This window comes from Misgurnus anguillicaudatus, chromosome 21 (genome assembly GCF_027580225.2).
Source record: "Misgurnus anguillicaudatus chromosome 21, ASM2758022v2, whole genome shotgun sequence".
NCBI lineage: Eukaryota > Metazoa > Chordata > Actinopteri > Cypriniformes > Cobitidae > Misgurnus > Misgurnus anguillicaudatus.
In genome coordinates, this window is record NC_073357.2 from 52,055,940 (window position 1) to 52,074,185 (window position 18,246).

General features: G+C 34.6%; 1 protein-coding gene across 8 annotated transcripts in view; it reads left to right on the forward strand.

Moving 5' to 3' along the window:
- The window catches only part of kcnip4a (potassium voltage-gated channel interacting protein 4a), a 245,740-nt gene that overhangs the window by 199,109 nt on the left and 28,385 nt on the right, over window positions 1–18,246 (forward strand). The window contains exon 2 of one of the 8 annotated variants that reach the window (XM_073859365.1): window positions 17,677–17,778. The exons of the other annotated variants lie outside the window; for them this stretch is intronic. Coding sequence (XP_073715466.1) covers window positions 17,677–17,778 — 102 coding nt within the window. The remainder of the gene's footprint in view (window positions 1–17,676; window positions 17,779–18,246) is intronic. 8 annotated transcript variants of the gene reach the window in all.

Below are 18,246 nucleotides of genomic sequence, written 5' to 3' on the forward strand. Positions count from 1 at the left end.
TGGAGAAACTAACTACCTAGTCAAGACTGTTTCCCCAAAACAGTAACTTTGTTGCACATTCGTCGTTTGAACCAGGTTGGTTCAACAACATAGTTGCTGATGTCACGTCTGATGTCACGTGGGAGGTGGAGTACTAATTAATCTCTTTAAATCGATTTAATGTCAGATTATTGCTGTTAATAATGTACATTGCATCGGAAGACTGATTCTTTCTTGTTTTATTTCAAGATATTTAATTCATGTGCAAGTTCCCTCTTACGTCACATCTCCCAGAAATTCCCTAGGGTCTTAAAGCTTGTAGTTCTCCGCACATGCGCAGTTTTCAAATAAAGCGCTTTAATTCTGTTTACAAACTTAAAGAATATAATTTGTATTTATTTAGAATGATGGATATAGAATGCACTACATGTTTTTTGCTTATTTTGTTCAAAAGTGTGATCAACATAAATCTACATAGTATAATAACAATTAACTATGCATCTAACCACAGGTGAAGAGCTGTCATTTGAACTATGCTTTTGGGAAAAACCAAATCGTGACTTTGTCAGTAACGACAAAACATACGAAGTAGTTGGCTTATGCATTTGGGAAACGCACCTCAGGTAGTGAGTGAAAGTAAAGTAAAGTAAACCTCACTTCCCAATCTCAAGAGGTGATCTAGAGGCCGTGGACTTTAGCCTTCTTGTTAGAGTGCCCAACTCCCATGCCGAACCATTTGCCGGACCAAATTATTTATAATAATTATATTTATGCCAAAAATCATTATATTACAGCTGCGGTCGGCAACTTAATTGATAATATTTTTGATCATATTCACTGAAACCAACACTATGCTCTGATAGAACAACATAAATTAGACTGTTTAAGAAAAAACCCTGCGCTTCCAGTTCCACCTAGAGCCTGTTATTTGTTTTGCAAAAAATCCACCGCTCCCGGCATTTGGTCCAATCAGCGCAGGCCGGTTCATTTGGTCCAATCAGCGCAGGGCTGTGTAAAATCTGCCTGTCAATCACAGTACCTGCAGGCGCCACAGATCTCCCTCCCCCTCGCGCGCGTTACAATATCACGTGCATCCGCCTGAAGTTATACCTGTAGGTGTTTTGGTTTGAGCCCAGCGTGATGGCAGAGAGAACATTCACTAACAAACTTCCGATTCCTCGGTTAACAACCAGAGCTAGGAAAACAACCAATGAAAAGAAGGAAACGAAGATAGAAAGCGACTGTGATCGTAATAAAACTAGGATCAATATCGGACCGGCATTTGAAAGGTGGAGGAATCTACGAGATTTTAAAAGGTTAAAGCTGGATGCAGAGCTTGCCACATTTCTTCTCGACAGGTAATTGTGCTTTATCAACCATTGATTGTATTTCGGAGTGTAATGTAAGTAATCTGCTAAGTATGCGTTCACAATAATACTGGTGCTGCACACGTGCTGACGAGAACGAGCTCTGAGGGAGGTTGCTCGGAGGTAGTGGGGGAGGGACATAAAATTGTAAACATTTGGAAACTGCTCAATCCTCCAGAGTTGCCGACGGCAGCTTTAAAGGGGACATTTCGCAAGACTTTTTTAAAATGTCAAATAAATCTTTGGTGTCTCCAGAGTACGTATGTGAAGTTTTAGCTCAAAATACCATATAGATAATTTATTATAACATGTTAAAACTGACACTTTGTAGGTGTGAGCAAAAATGTGCTGTTTTGGGTGTGTCAATTTAAATGCAAATGAGCTGAGATCTGCACTAAAATGCAGTGCCGTGATTGGATACTGCAGATCAAGGGGCAGTATTATCCCATTCTGACATCACAGGGGGAGCCAAATTTCAATGACTTAGTTTTGGTAAACCATTCTCTGCAAGCATGTGAAAAAATAAGTTAATGGCTTGATCGTTTTCACATTTTCTAGGTTGATAGAAGCACTGGGGAACCAATTATAGCACCTAAACATGAAAAAAGTCAGATTTTAATATGTCCCCTTTAAGTAGAGATCATGTTCCATGAAGATATTTTGTACATTTACTACTGTAAATACATCAAACATTTATTTTTTATTAGTAATATGTGTTGCTAAGTTCTTCATTTGGACAATTTTATAGGACATTTTGTAAATATTTTGATATTCTTTGCACCCTCAGTTTCCAGATTTTCAAATTTCAGATATTGTCCTAATACATCAATGGAAAGCTTATTCATTCAGCTTTCAGTTGATGTATAAATCTCAAATTAAAAAACTGACCCTAATGAGTTTTCTGTCATATAAACATTTTCTGGGTTAGTTTAAGCCAACGGCTTTGTCCCATTTTGACCCAACACTGGGTTAAAAATAACCCAGAATATTTTAGGGGTGTATATTACTATTTCTATGATATTTATGCAATTTTCTAAACTAAATAAAAGTAAACACATAACTAAAACACAAAGCATTTTCAAAACAGTTATATACCAAACCTTATCATTTTGAGCCCTGCACTGGTAACCGATAAACTAATACAGGTTTATTCATGATGTATTTTTTCAATGCAGCAAACAAAGACATAACCTTTAAATCCTAAAGGAATCATAAGAAAGATTGTTTGTATTTGTAACACTCATGAGGCAAGGAAACAAAATTAATTTTTAATACCTTTACCTTTCTCATATGCTGATGTAAACTTGGCCTATGTTGATGTAAACGTTCTGGATCCCTAAGTTTCTTTTATTAATCATGCTTAGAAAAAATATCAAACAAAGACACAACCATGACGTGGTTAATTAGATCATAAAGCAGGGCATTGTGAGAAGGAATATCCCATATTTGTGGCACTGGTGTGTTTGGGAAACGCAATGAATTTTTAATAATGATTATCTTTTCCTTACTGTAAACATGGCATGGTTGATTCCACTAAAGCTTTTGTTAGTGTTTATTTTATGCACACACAATTTGTCCTGATCTCATTCGATGTAAGGAGCTTTGTCAAAAACTTTGTTGTAATTAACAAAACCGTTTCTCAAATAATTTTCCCTCTCTTCCTAAATCCCATTTTCAGTTCAGTGCTTTGAAGATAAAGCCTGTGCATACGGATGATTACAGCCACATGCTTTTCCTCATATAATTCATTATTTTTCATCAAAACAATGCAGACAGATATATTCTCCATCAGCATTTTCATGAGTTTAATTATAAAACCAAATGTGAAAAAATTATGCCAACTAATCCTGCCCCCGTGTGCTGTATGATTATTCATAGCATGCACAGCATCCAATATTCATGACCTCATGCTTTTTAGTCAGAGAATATCTTCTATGACATTGTTAATCTTGTTTATTTGTGAGCAAATTTAAATGTGCAATTTCCATGATGTAGGCAAGTCTATTTTCATCATCCAAGCTTATCTTAATTGTTTGATAAATTTCACAAGCAGGAAAATTCCTCTGAGGTACAGTTGCATCTTGAAAACGCTGACCTTTGCTTGTTTGTTGCTGCTTCATTAACAGAGGTGTCACAGACTTTCCTTCTTGAATGATAGATGAGGTACAAGGAGTCTCTCAGAGACACAAAGGCGTGTTGATGATGTATCCGATCAAAGACAATAAGATCCCTGATAGTTGATTGTACCTAATTCATCTGCTCCTTGACTTTGTCCTTTAGCGCCATTGTATTCCCCCAGAATTTACACCGAATAACCTTTTCTTTCATAATTGCTTATCAGGTTTTTACAATGAGCAGCACATAAATCATATTGTCACACTGGAAGTGGTGCCAGGAGAGCCGACTCTTTAATTATAGCATGTTCACCACTATGAAGAAATGGTTGGGGAAACATTGTGGCAGTGCGTGGGATACCAGGGGACCGCCTGTAACTGCAGCCAATTGTAAGGCTAATTATTCACTTCAGTAAATCAATACTCTTTCATTCAGGGTAACAAAATATCACTTTATACAGTGTATTCATTAATTAGTCGCACAGAACGAGTTTAAAACACAATTGATGTAATTCATAGAGTGACTCACCAAACTGTGTCCCATCAAACTATCCAATATGGTTTATGTCTTGCACTCAAAGTTACTATATTGTATGTATTTATATGATTTATAGTCACAGACTTCACTGTTTTTTTTATGGACAACGTTGATCACAATATTTATAGAGCATGTTACGTAGGCATTGAGCAATATAATACCAACAGGATGTTTGTTAATAATAGTTATGTGACCCTGCCTGTGAAAACCCATCTTAAGTCACTTTTGGGTGATTTACTGTACTGTACACAAGATAAAGATCAATACGGTTTTTTAAAATATAACCTTGATATATTTACAGGGACACTCCACTTTTTTAAAAAATATACTCATTTTCCAGCTCCCCTAGAGATAAATATTTGATTTTTACAGTTTTGGAATCCATTCAGCCTATTTTCGGGTCTGGCGTTACAATTTTTAGCATAGCTTAGCATAATCCATTGAATCTGATTAGACCATTAGCATTGCGCTAAAAATAAGCAAAGAGTTTCGATATTTTTCCTATTTAAAACTTGATTCTTCTGTAGTTACATTGTGTACTAAGACCGACGGAAAAATTAAAAGTTGCGATTTTCTAGGCAGATATGGTTAGGAACTATACTCTCATTCTGGCGTAATAATCAAGGACTTTGCTGCCGTAACATGGCTGCAGGATTCACAATGATATTACGCAGTGCCCGAAAATAGTCCCCTGCTATTGAAAGTTACTAAGGCTACGTTTACAAGTGGGCGGCTATTTTCATAAACGGACATTTCAACCTCTCCGGTTTCAAAAATAATATCGTGCACACATGTCAGTTTTCAGAAAAGTGTTCATTTACACGTACCCGTGCATATATGGCGATGACATCAAAGTACCGCGAGAGCGATTCGAAATATGACCTCTACGTGTGATTTCTCCACTCTCTCTCGCGGTACGTTGACATCATCCGCCTGTCGGTTTTTGCAGCGCCGCATGACGTCGAACACGCGTAAAATTGCTGACCTCCGAGCACTCGTCTCTGCTCCTCGACATAATGGAGCAGCTGTTTTTGCAAATACAAATACATGAAACGAGTTTGCACGAACATAAATGTGATCTTGGAAGCCTTCAGAGTAGCAGTCACATGTAAACATAGGTGGGAGCTCTGGCGCATACTCTGTGACGTTGCCTGCTTAAACATCCGTTTGTCTCAGTTTACATGCAACCGTGCATGCAACCGAAGATTTTCAAGTTCTCCACTCTGGCAGGAGTTTTTAGAAACAATCGGTTTCAGAGGCGAGTTCTCCGTTTGCGTGTAAATGAGGGGCACAAACTAAGGTAAATCTCTCAGTTTTTAAAAATAACCATGTACGTGTAAAAAGGGCCTAAGGGGACTATTTTTGGCTCCTGGGTTATCATTGCGCCTCCTGCAGCCATGTTACGGCAGCAAAATCCTTGATTATTACGCCAAAATGAAAGTAAAGTCCCAGAAATATCTGCCTAGAAAATCGCAACTTTTAATTTTCTGTTGGTCTTATTATTACACGAGAGTCAAGTTTTAAAGAAAAATATTGAAACTCTTTGGTTATTTTTAGCGCGATGCTAATGGTCTTATCAGATTCAATGAATTGTGCTAAGGTATGTTAAAAGTGGTACAGCTAGACCCGGAGATCAGCTAAATGGATTCCAAAACTGTAAAAATCAAATATTTAACTAGGGTGTAACAGTTATCCTCAGTTATCTTCGTTGCCCTCATGTTTGATTGTTTGCACCTGTTCATTGTTATCATCATTGTCATTAGTGTCTTCTGTGTTCTCCTGTGTATTTATACTCCTGCCTTAGTTCAGTCCTTGTCGGTTCTCGTTAATGTTTCGTCAATGTTACCCGTGTTGTGCCTTCATCGTTTACGAGTGTTAATAAAGTCTCCGGTGTTTTGTATCCCCATGTTATTCGTCATCTTTAAGTTAGTGTAAACGTGACATACAGTAGGGGAGCTGGAAAATGAGAATATTTTAAAAAAGTGGAATGCCCATTTAATGTTAACTGAGTAAGGTCATGCTAAAGATTGAAATGGATGTGAAATCAATGATTGAAATCAAACTTTGATGCTCTTTATCTCAATATGAGATCATGAGACTAAAAAAAGCTAGAAAAGAAAGCAAAACAAACTTTTTAAACAAACAAACTTCTGATGAAAGTGAACAAATGAGCAAGTCTACTATAAACTTTGTATTTTTGTAAACTTCAATATGAATCTGTCGAAATGAAATCTATAGATTTTAGGAATGGCACAAGTTGTAGCACAGCTATTTTTGTGAATTAGACAGTACTGATAATCTCAGTGTGGCCTGTTATTGCCCAGACTGAGTCTTTCATAATTTAATAATCAGCATTTTACAACTGTAATTTAAAGCACACAACTAAAAACTTGAATATTGAGTATATTCTGCAATGCAATTTTTTGCTACCTTAAATTTTTAAGTACAATAAATACATTTTAATTTGCTATAATAAATTGCTAAACGGTTTTACATTACTTCAGCTCTTCATGTATAGACAGTTTCAGGTAACAAGTTATTTATACACCACTGAAAATATAGTTGTGTATATTAAATTGCATTTCTGTCAAGAGATCCTTCTAAATGTTACACAATGCACCTTTAAGGCAGCAAAATATTGTTTATAGTGAATTAAAGTATACCCTGTCACATTTTATGCAGTGACCAGGCTTTATATCAATGACTTTCATGTACACGCCAAATTGTCATGTCTTGTAAAATATGCCTTTTTCTTGCCTCTTCATAAACTGACTCTGTGACCTCTCAGCAAGACTATTTCCCTAAAGTCTTAGATTTTATACAGTCGCACAGACGTCTCTCAGAGGAAAAAACGGACTGAATAATGGCAGTAAGAAACCTTGTTATGCTGCACTTTCAGTCTGACTTTTCAATGGTCCTATATTACATTGTTTTAGCATAGCTTTGAACATGGGCCTTTAAAGCTCACTGAAGCAAAATAGCCTGTCGGGATATAGTTTTTCTGAGCACATGATCACAAGGAGTTGCTTTAGGCTTCATCTCTCTTCAAACTCTTCAAACTAAATTGCCAGAAATGACTGTCGCTTTGTACCAAATCCTGTCTGCATGCATGGGCTGATCAATCGATTTTCTAAAAATGTATAAAACCCAACACAAATACTTTCAACTGTGCTCTCAAACTGATCCATTTTAGAGCACAGCTGATTGTATTTGTGTTGGCTTTCATACATTTGTTGAAAATCCTAGTTATGACACAGCAATGTCTGCCATTTCAGATTGTTGTCGAGTGAATTCATTTACAAATGATTTATGGTTGTTGTTCTAGCGCTACTAGTGTTTGTAATGTTAAGAAACAATAGATCAGTGCTTTGTGTTAATGGCCATGTGTATTTTATTTTAATTGTTTGCTATCTGATCTTTTAATCAGCTAACTGTAAACAGAGATCTGATTTCATTCGGAAAAATTCTCATTAATGCATTGGCCGACTGCCTACTGACAAATGTTTTCTTATAAACATCTTTTGAATGACCTATACAAGCAAAAATGCCATGCAGGTACATAGTACATTAGGGTTGTGAAATAGCATTATTTTGGTCATCAATGGTCTTAAACAGATTCATCCACAACCGTGGATGTAAGTCGTAATAGGGAATTGTAATGTCAGGTTTGGGTTTCAGCTTGAATTGATGAATCTGTCTGGGAAAACACAAAAAGGAGAACCTTAGCTCTTCATTTTATTCCCATCGAAACACACATCTCACAGCGGTGACCTGAAACAGAGACGGACTGCCTTTGATATAGATGTTGACATTAATAGGTGCCATTACAGATGGAAAGAGACAGCAATTCACCCACAATATTACCATGTATTGCAGTAAAATAGGAAAGAGCTAAGACGCTTATTCGTCTGACAAACATATATATAGGTTTTGGAAAATGTAGACTAAAGCAGTTTACTGTATCTGATCTATAACATATCCTTAATGAGTTCACCCCAAAATGAAAATTCCGTCATCAGTTACTTATCTTCATGTTGACACTCCACTTTTTTTGAAAATATGCTCATTTTCCAGCTCTCCTAAGAGTTAAACATTTAATTTTTACCGTTTTCAGCCGATCTCCGGGTCTGGCTATGCCACTTTTAGCATAGCTTAGCACAATCCATTGAATCTGATTAGACCATTAGCATCATGCTAAAAAGAGTTCCAATATTTTTCCTATTTAAAACTTGACTCTTCTGTAGTTACATCGTCTACATCTAGGCAGATATGGCTAGGAACTATGCTCTCCTTCTAGCGTAATAATCAAGGACTTTGCTGCCGTAACATGGCTGCAGGCAATAGCAGGGGACTATTTTCGGGCACTGCGTTATAGGGAAAATATCAAGTTTGTGAAAAGCGTTTATATAAAAGAAACGCTCACATTAAAATAATACTCGCAAGACACTAACTAAACACTAATCTCTTAAAATTGCCACTTTGTAGTTGTGTGCAAAAATGTGCCGTTTTGGGTGTGTCCTTTTAAATGCAAATGAGCGGTTTGCAATTGAAACTCAATTGTGCTGTGAATTATTTTCTCTCTCTTTTTCTCTGCACTAAATGGCAGTGCTGTTATTGGATAGTGCAGATTAAGGGGCAGTGTTGTTATAATAATAATAAGAGCTCCTTATGACATCATAAGGAGAGCCAAATTTCAACGACCTATTTTCTCATGTGCTTGTAGAGAATGGTTTACCAAAACTAAGTTACTGGGTTGATCTTTTTCACATTTTCTATGTTGATAGAAGCACTGGGGACCCAATTATAGCACTTAAAGATGGAAATAGTCAGATGTTCATGCCATGGCCCCTTTAAGCAAATATCTGGCAAACGTGAGCGTCTCATTTTATCATAAACTTCTTCGAATCGTCTGCAGCAGGCATGTATTTTGACGTGGTTCACATGACACGCCAAACTATTTTGACATGACGAGCACACATGATGGGCTATATGTTTTGACGAGCTTCGCATTGTGCGCCCTCGAAAAAGAAGTCACCGACTGCCACTGTTACTGAACCTAAACATACGAGCTTGAATTTTTTTTTTAAAAATGCACTGCAAAAAGTGACTTTTTTGTGTCTCATTTTCAGTAAAAATATCAAAAAATTCTGAAATGAAGATGTATTTTAAAACTTAGTTTTAAAGTTAAAAACTTAAACCAAACAAACATAATAATAATTATTATAATCTGCCAAATGGGGTAAGAAAAAAATCTTAAACTTTTTTAAACACTCAATTTAATAAACATTTTCTTACCCCATTGGCAGATTTTTTTTTTTTTTTTGCTTGTTGTTTGCATCTTGATTTAAGAATCTTTAGATATTTGTACTGAAGACAAAAAGTAAACAAGTAATTTTTTTGCAGTGTGCTCATTCAAAAAATGCTTGTGTCAAAGGGTTTTGCATCTAAGCTCTATATATGAAGAGTTTCGTTGCAAAACAAGATACCACCGTTTTTTTAATTGTTCAGAAATCTCGTTTTTTGGTTGTGCATTCCTATTAATATCAATTCAACTGCAGTTGGTTTGTTTTGATTTAAACCTTGATAACTTAAAAAATACAGCCAAGTAGCACCATAAAACAAAAGAATAACATGATAACATAATAATAAACATGTTTTGACAAAAATGTAAAAAAATGGATTTATCTTGTTTTGCAACAAAACTCTTCATATATACACTCTTAAAATGGCTCGGTTATTTTTTACCCATAATGGGTAAATATTGGACAGAACACGTGCTGGGTTAAAAATTTCCCCATGCTGGGTTAAAAATGACCCAATGTTGGGTTGTTGTTATACACCATGGGGTATAATAACCCAGCATTTGTTCAATTTTTAACCCAGCATGTGTTCTGTCCAATATCTACCCACCACGGGTCAAAAATAACCCAGCCATTTTTAGAGTGTAGCTACATATGCACAAAATATTGAGATGTCTAGAATAAGCTTCAAATATTTTCAAGAAAAATAAAACGCTTTACGTTCTAGCAGCTAAAATGCTTCTGGTTATGATTGCAATGAAGTCACTGAAATTGAAAGTCAATCTCAATGTTGTTGACCATCTGTCACTAGCATTTTGTCATTTTCTGCATCATTACCTGCAAAGGTGCCTGATATCAGCATTTCGGTAAAATCACAGAAACATATTGAAGTCCATCTTGGAACGGAACAGATGCTGAGTGCTTCATTACAGCACATCTGCACAGGCTGTCAATTACTGGTCACAGTATTCCCAGTAAAGATGAACAGGTGGAGGTGGTTAGAGAGGAGTCACATAAGAGCTTTTAACAAGTGTTGCCAGGTGTACTCCTAAACTTTCTAGTTGAATATAAATGAGTCACTTTTACTTTCATGCTTAAAACTAGCCAAATATATACCATATATAAGCCTCTTTGAAGTGTACATCCTATTCACAGAGCATGTTGTAGCATAGATGCTGTCCATAGTGTTTACTTTACCTTTAAAGTCCTTTATAACCATCTGTGCCATTGCAATGTTTGACGTATCTCTCGCCCATTGACCTCATATTCTCCTGTGACTTCCTCTCTGCTTTATTATGAGACTTTATTATTTTCGCTTCTTGCTTTGTTCTGCTTATTATAAGAAACACTTGTTCCTGACAGATAATGTCTAATTCTGCATATGTAAGAACATGCGTTGCCTTTACCCGTATGACCTTGTCAACGTCCATAATAGAATAGTTTTTAATAGCCTCTAGTTGAGCACTTGGGTGTTATTTTATTTGCCGTTCTTATCATATTTAACTTTTAGTCTCTGACCTGTTTTTCCCTTTCTTTTTAAGACTGCATTTCTGTTGCCACAAGCAGGTGGTCATATCTGCGAGCAGACTGAAAAAGTAAAGGCTGAGGTCTCTGAGGTGCAGTTAGCTGCGAACAGAAACCTGTGTCCAGGCTCATATAACTTCACTTGTCCGGCTCGAGGTGCATATGCATTATAGATGTGGAGAGACACAGAGAAAACTGATGGGTGCCAGCAGGAAGCAGGAAGTCATAAAATGAGTTGTAAAATCACACTGGACTTGAAAAGCTTGAAAGAATGAAACTATCCAGACGTCGTAATATACCGAAGCACATAAACGTGCTATATTTTAACCAACTGATATAGTATTATACAATTCCAGGCTTTGTTCCATTAAAAGCAATATATTTTGTAATACATAGTTGATATTACAGCTTCAGTTATTGATAGTTAAGTGTCTTAAGTAGGGCATTGATATGAGGTGTTATTGGTGGTTGTTAGGTCATTACTGGGTGGTTGCTACTATGTGCGGATGAATCTATGATGACCACATCAGAGCTGGGGCCTCATTTATAAAGCGTGCGTACGCACAGATTTGATCGTATAGTGTGCGTACGCAAAAATCCACGACAAAGTCCATATTTATAAAAACTGTCTTTGACGTGGAAAAGTGCTAAGCACCACGTCAGGGTCTGAGCAGACGTACGCACTTGCTTGTCTGATTGCTGCAGGTTTTTGGAAATATAAGCCATTCTTGCTGTCTATAACATTAATTGGGCATCGTTTAAAGGCGGAGATCAGAAACTGCTCAGCTGGGGACAAGTTTAAGATCATTTGCAATTTCACATCTGAAAGAAAGGGGTACGCGCGTTTTCTTTGCGTACATTCTGTTTATGAATCACATGTAAACATTTTTGATAAATGATTGTATGATCATTTATTATTCATTTGATGATTTTGACACAAACTACAAGTTTCAGATTTCAAATGTTTAGAGGATTCAAATGGAATTTAAATAATCTGCTGGACCTTTTGTTGCACTTCAGAGACTCATGATACACTGTACACATGTGAGTCTCTTGGTAGATAAAAATCCACCGTAAGTATTTAAAGGCTTAGTTATCATAAATCACTTCCCCCTGTGTCGTTCTAAACCACCAAGTCCTATGATTGTCTTCAGAATACATTTTTAGATATTTTGATGAAAACCGAGAGGCTTGTGACTGTCCCATAGACTGCAGTTTGATTTTCACAATCAAGCCCAGAAAATAATGAAAGACATCGCCAAAAAGATCCATGTTCCATCAGTGGTTCAATACTGAATAATATTATGAAGTGACGAGAACAGAGAACACTTTTCTGTGCAAAGAAAACAAAACAAACAATTTTATTCAAAAATTTATTCTCCTTTTTGGGTGTTCAGTGCGCGTTCATGAGCAGACTACAGCGCATGCTGCTGACGTGGCCTGCTGACGTAGATGCAGTAATTTGTGCATTTATGCGAGCTGTTTAAATACTGTTTACAATGTTTGCATGCACCGTAGTGTGCTCGTGAACGCGCATTGAAGGACCAAGGAGGAGAGCGAATTGTTGAATTAAATTGTTCGTTTGGTTTCTTTGCGCACAAAAGTGTTCTCGTCACTTCATAATATGATTATTAAAGTATTGATGGAACATGGACCTTTTTGGCGGTGTCTTTCATTTTATTCTGGGAGAAGAATTGTGAAAATCAAACTGCAGTCTATGGGACAGAAACAAGCCTCTCGGTTTTCATCAAATATATAAAAAAAAACAATCAAAGGACTTGGTGGTTTAGAACAAGTTGCGTTCAGACTAGCAGAAGCAGACGCCATCTCATTGATTTCAATGGAAGCTTGGCGACTTCCGGTGACACGAGTGACAGTGACTGTTGGCGACTGGATGGGGAGCGGACAGTTGTGCAACAAAGTTGACCAAAGTTTAACTTTATGCAAATTATGAGTGACTTTCGGGAGTGACTACCAATGAGAATGAAGCAGTGGAGTTCACATCATCTGACTCTCGTCAGTTACTGGAATGGATGGTACTCATTTATTTATGACAACCAGATTTAGACACGCCTCCTAACGACCTCATTGAAAGAGACCAGCAACACACAGCGACAAAGTTACTGTATAATGTGAAGCGATTTATAATAACATTTTCATTTTGGTATGAACTAACCGTTTAACTTGTGATTACCTCAACAAGAATTTTCCTGAGAATGGCAATAATGCAACATGACCATCAGGCATGAAATAAGCATGTAATATTCATAATTTTTTATTATTATTACATTTACATTGATCTTGGCATATTCTTTCAGAATAAAATGACTGCTATAGTGCTTTTACTCTGAGAGTTAAAGGATTATTTTAGTGTAGAAAAGAGTCATTTTCCTGCATGGCATGTTTAGTACTTTTAGCTTTACACTAGGGGCGGGAGCTTTACACTTAATCCCCAAAGAGGGATTAGACTAGTCCTAGACTAAAATAAATTTAAGAGCTGTCCAAACTGAAAACAACTTGCACTGACATATCTTAAAATACATCAATGCTATTTGTTTTGCCTCAAAATGCACACAAGTAACATTTTTAGTAAGGCATGTTTGTTAAAACTAGTTATATTTCATAATTAAACTAAGGCCTAGTCCTGGTTTAAGATAATCCTTGTACGGGAAACCACCCCTAAATGTAAAACTTTTGTGCAGCTTATGCAGTTTCTCCTTTCATATTCAAAGGTGGTTTTGACATAATACTGTACATGTAGGTCCCTCAAAGGAATAGTTCACCCCAAAATCTAAATTCCATTGAGGGGGTGCCACTATCTGCCAAAAAGTTTTTTCTGCCCAGAACAGAACCTCAATCTTAGACACCTACTCCATTACTGTCTCTTTTTTATTAGTATTTTATGAGTGTTTGGTGGATAGCGAGCTCTTCTTCACACCATTTTTATGGCTTAGTAATTAGAGCTTTAGCAGTTCTGTATCGGCCTCACTTTTTTATCAGTGGGGTCAATACAATTAAAAACTCAGATCCTGAAATCTGTTTGTGATCAGTAAGTTGTGTTAACACTATAGGGTGGTTTCCAGGACAGAGATTATCTTAAACCAGGACTAAGCCTTAACAAACATGCATTACTAAAAACATTTCTTGTCTGCATTTGGAGGCAAAACAAATGGCACTGATGTAATTTAAGATTGAGTTCGGACAGCTCTTACATTTATTTTAGTTTAGGACTAGTCTAATCCCTGTCCGGGAAACCGCTCCTATATGTAGGGGCTTCATAAATGATAGCCTATCATAACCCTTGTGCATAATGGTTTGGCTTTTAATGTTGTCCTGCAGTTTTGGAAAACAATTAAATATGCAATCTGTAACTTTTGCCTCTCTGTCACTATCTTAAAACTTTTGTCGAATAAAGGTTATATAGTTTAGTTTATGACAGGGCTAAAACATAAAGCACACAACTGTAGTGCAGTTTACAACAACAAACAAGACAGTATGCATTAATCCTTAAGAAAAGTAACAGTATACACTGAAAAAATAATATGCTGGATTTACTAAAAAAAATTAAATATAGTGCATAATTTTTGCATTCACCTTTTTTAAAATAAGTTTTACATGGAATTCTAAGCAATTTAAGCAATTGAAATTTTTTAATGTAAGTTTTACATGGAATTTTAGGCAAATTAATCAAATCCAATTTTTAAAGTAAGTTTTACATGGAATTCTAAGCAATTTAAGCAATTGCAATTTTTTTATGTAAATTGCCTAAAATTCCATGTAAAACTTAATCAAATGCAATTTTTTAAAGTAAGTTTTACATGGAATTTAAGCTATTTAATCAAATGCAATTTTTTTATGTAAGTTTTACATGGAATTTTAGGCAATTTAATCAATTGCAATTTTTTAAAGTAAGTTTTACATGGAATTTTAAGCCATTTAATCAAATGCAATTTTTTAAAGTAAGTTTTACATGGAATTCTAAGCAATTTAAGCAATTGAACATTTTTAATGTAAATTGCCTAAAATTCCATGTAAAACTTAATCAAATGCAATTTTTTAAAGTAAGTTTTACATGGAATTTAAGCTATTTAATCAAATGCAATTTTTAATGTAAGTTTTACATGGAATTTTAGGCAATTTAATCAATTGCAATTTTTAGTGTAAGTTTTACATGGAATTTTAGGCAATTTAATCAAATGCAATTTTTTAAAGTAAGTTTTACATGGAATTTTAGGCAATTTAATCAAATGCAATTTTTTAAAGTAAGTTTTACATGGAATTCATAAGCAATTTAAGCAATTGCAATTTTTTAATGTAAGTTTTACATGGAATTTTAGGCAATTTAATCAAATGCAATTTTTAAAGTAAGTTTTACATGGAATTTTAAGCTATTTAATCAAATGCAATTTTTTAAAGTAAGTTTTACATGGAATTCTAAGCAATTTAAGCAATTGCAATTTTTTTAATGTAAGTTTTACATGGAATTTTAGGCAATTTAATCAAATGCAATTTTTTAAAGTAAGTTTTACATGGAATTTTAAGCAATTGCAATTTTTTAAAGTAAGTTTTACATGGAATTTTAAGCAATTTAATCAAATGCAATTTTTTAAAGTAAGTTTTACATGGGATTTTAAGCAATTGCAATTTTTTAAGTAAGTTTTACATGGAAATTTAAGCAATTGCAATTTTTAAAGTACGTTTTACGTGGAATTTTAAGCAATTTAATCAAATGCAATTTTTTTATGTAAGTTTTACATGGAATTTTAGGCAATTTAATCAATTGCAATTTTTTAAAGTAAGTTTTACATGGAATTTTAAGCCATTTAATCAAATGCAATTTTTTAAAGTAAGTTTTACATGGAATTCTAAGCAATTTAAGCAATTGAACATTTTTAATGTAAATTGCCTAAAATTCCATGTAAAACTTAATCAAATGCAATTTTTTAAAGTAAGTTTTACATGGAATTTAAGCTATTTAATCAAATGCAATTTTTAATGTAAGTTTTACATGGAATTTTAGGCAATTTAATCAATTGCAATTTTTAGTGTAAGTTTTACATGGAATTTTAGGCAATTTAATCAAATGCAATTTTTTAAAGTAAGTTTTACATGGAATTTTAGGCAATTTAATCAAATGCAATTTTTTAAAGTAAGTTTTACATGGAATTCATAAGCAATTTAAGCAATTGCAATTTTTTAATGTAAGTTTTACATGGAATTTTAGGCAATTTAATCAAATGCAATTTTTAAAGTAAGTTTTACATGGAATTTTAAGCTATTTAATCAAATGCAATTTTTTAAAGTAAGTTTTACATGGAATTCTAAGCAATTTAAGCAATTGCAATTTTTTTAATGTAAGTTTTACATGGAATTTTAGGCAATTTAATCAAATGCAATTTTTTAAAGTAAGTTTTACATGGAATTTTAAGCAATTGCAATTTTTTAAAGTAAGTTTTACATGGAATTTTAAGCAATTTAATCAAATGCAATTTTTTAAAGTAAGTTTTACATGGGATTTTAAGCAATTGCAATTTTTTAAGTAAGTTTTACATGGAAATTTAAGCAATTGCAATTTTTAAAGTACGTTTTACGTGGAATTTTAAGCAATTTAATCAATTGCAATTTTTCAAAGTAAATTTTACATGGAATTTTAAGCAATTTAAGTTATTGAAATTTTTTGGTAAGTTTTACATGGAATTTTAAGCAATTTAAGTTATTGACATTTTTTGGTAAGTTTTACATGGAATTTTAAGCAACTGCAATTTTTTAAGTAAGTTTTATATGGAATTTTAAGCAATTTAAGCAACTGCTTAAATTTCATGTAATATTTACTCAAAAAAGTGGAAACATAAATGATGCACTATATTTTTAAGTAAATCCAGCGTATTATTTTTAGTCCACTGCCTAGTTAGTTATATTTGCTAAAATAATTTAAGTAGTTTCAACCCAAAATTATTAATTTAATTTCCTTTTAATTTTAATTGTACTTAATAAAATTTAGTTGAATTTTCTTAAATAATGTGTTCATTTAGAATTAATCACCTTTTTGTGTTATTTAAAAAAAATGATAAAAAGATTGATAAAAAGAACTTCACCGGCTACGGTAGCCCATTTTAAGTATAAGACCCCTTCCTCAAAGCCATCTATAAACATGTATATTCATATTCAAGGATGGCCAGTAGGGACTCAGGCAGTACATTTCAAAGAGCACATCTAAGATGAAAGCAGACATGATTTTTAATTTAGACTTTATTTCATTAAAGTCATGCTGATGATTATAATTATAAGCAGCTGCTCAAACTGCCACGTTGTTAGCATGCAGAACACAGAATGTGTAGCCTTCACAATTTTGTCAAAATGGAGCTGCATTGACCTCGCCTGTAGCCCTTGAGATAACTCCCACATTCCCCACAGAATATATCTGCTACGTAAGCATGATGCGTGATCTGGATTAAAACAATGTTTTGTACTTAATTAGTATTAAAAGTTAATGCCAGTTAAATGCTAATTTGCTCATTAGAAAGCTCTTCCTCTATTTTTTATTTTTTTGGGGGGGGTTACGGAACCCATGTAGCACTTTCTTGCCTTCACAAAGCCCAAGAAAGTGCCTTTGCATAGCGAGTTGCACTAAAACTGACTCGCTCACCCATGTATGTGCTGTTGTAGGATCAGATATGATTCTTCTAATAATTATCCTTCTAATAGAATTAATATTTAGTCAATCCTAAAAACTGATCCTGGATCTGCACCTGTGAAAACCTCTTGCATGAAACTACACATCCCACATCATCATGTCAGCATGATGCTCTGGTCCAGCCTGGTTACCGCGGTCACACTCACGCTGTATCTCCTAGGTAACGCTTGCAATCAGAATGGCAGCGGGCGTGGAGTTAAAGCACGGCTCAAGAAGTTCTTCCCGTGCTATTCTGCAAAAAAGCCGGCCATCAGTATTCAAAGCAAGTCTTCTTTCAAAACACTTCAATCTCTGTTTATTCCTCAGTAAAGCATTTTTCGGGTGTTCGTTTGTTATTTTTCCAAACCGAGTCTCCCTCTGTATCCATCCTGTCATTTTTTCCTTTCTTATCAATTGCATGTTCTCTGCATTTCTTATTCTTTCTCTTATCTTTTGTTCTTTTCATCTTCTTCAGTGTAACCCACAGCCATTTGTTCTCAAGCCTAAGCTGCTGTGAATTTTACTCGAGATGTTATTAACTCCAACTACCAGTGCCCTCGGCTCCATTCTCTGTGCCATATATTCTTTGAACATCTTGGTAAAGCCTGGTTGCTCAGACATCCCCCCCTAAAACTGTATATTTTATATTCATAGAGCATTTGCAGAACATTACAAAATGTAAGTACATAAAAATTTCTTTTATACATATTTTTGCTTTCACGCAACAGTCCTAACAACTTGGATTTTTATG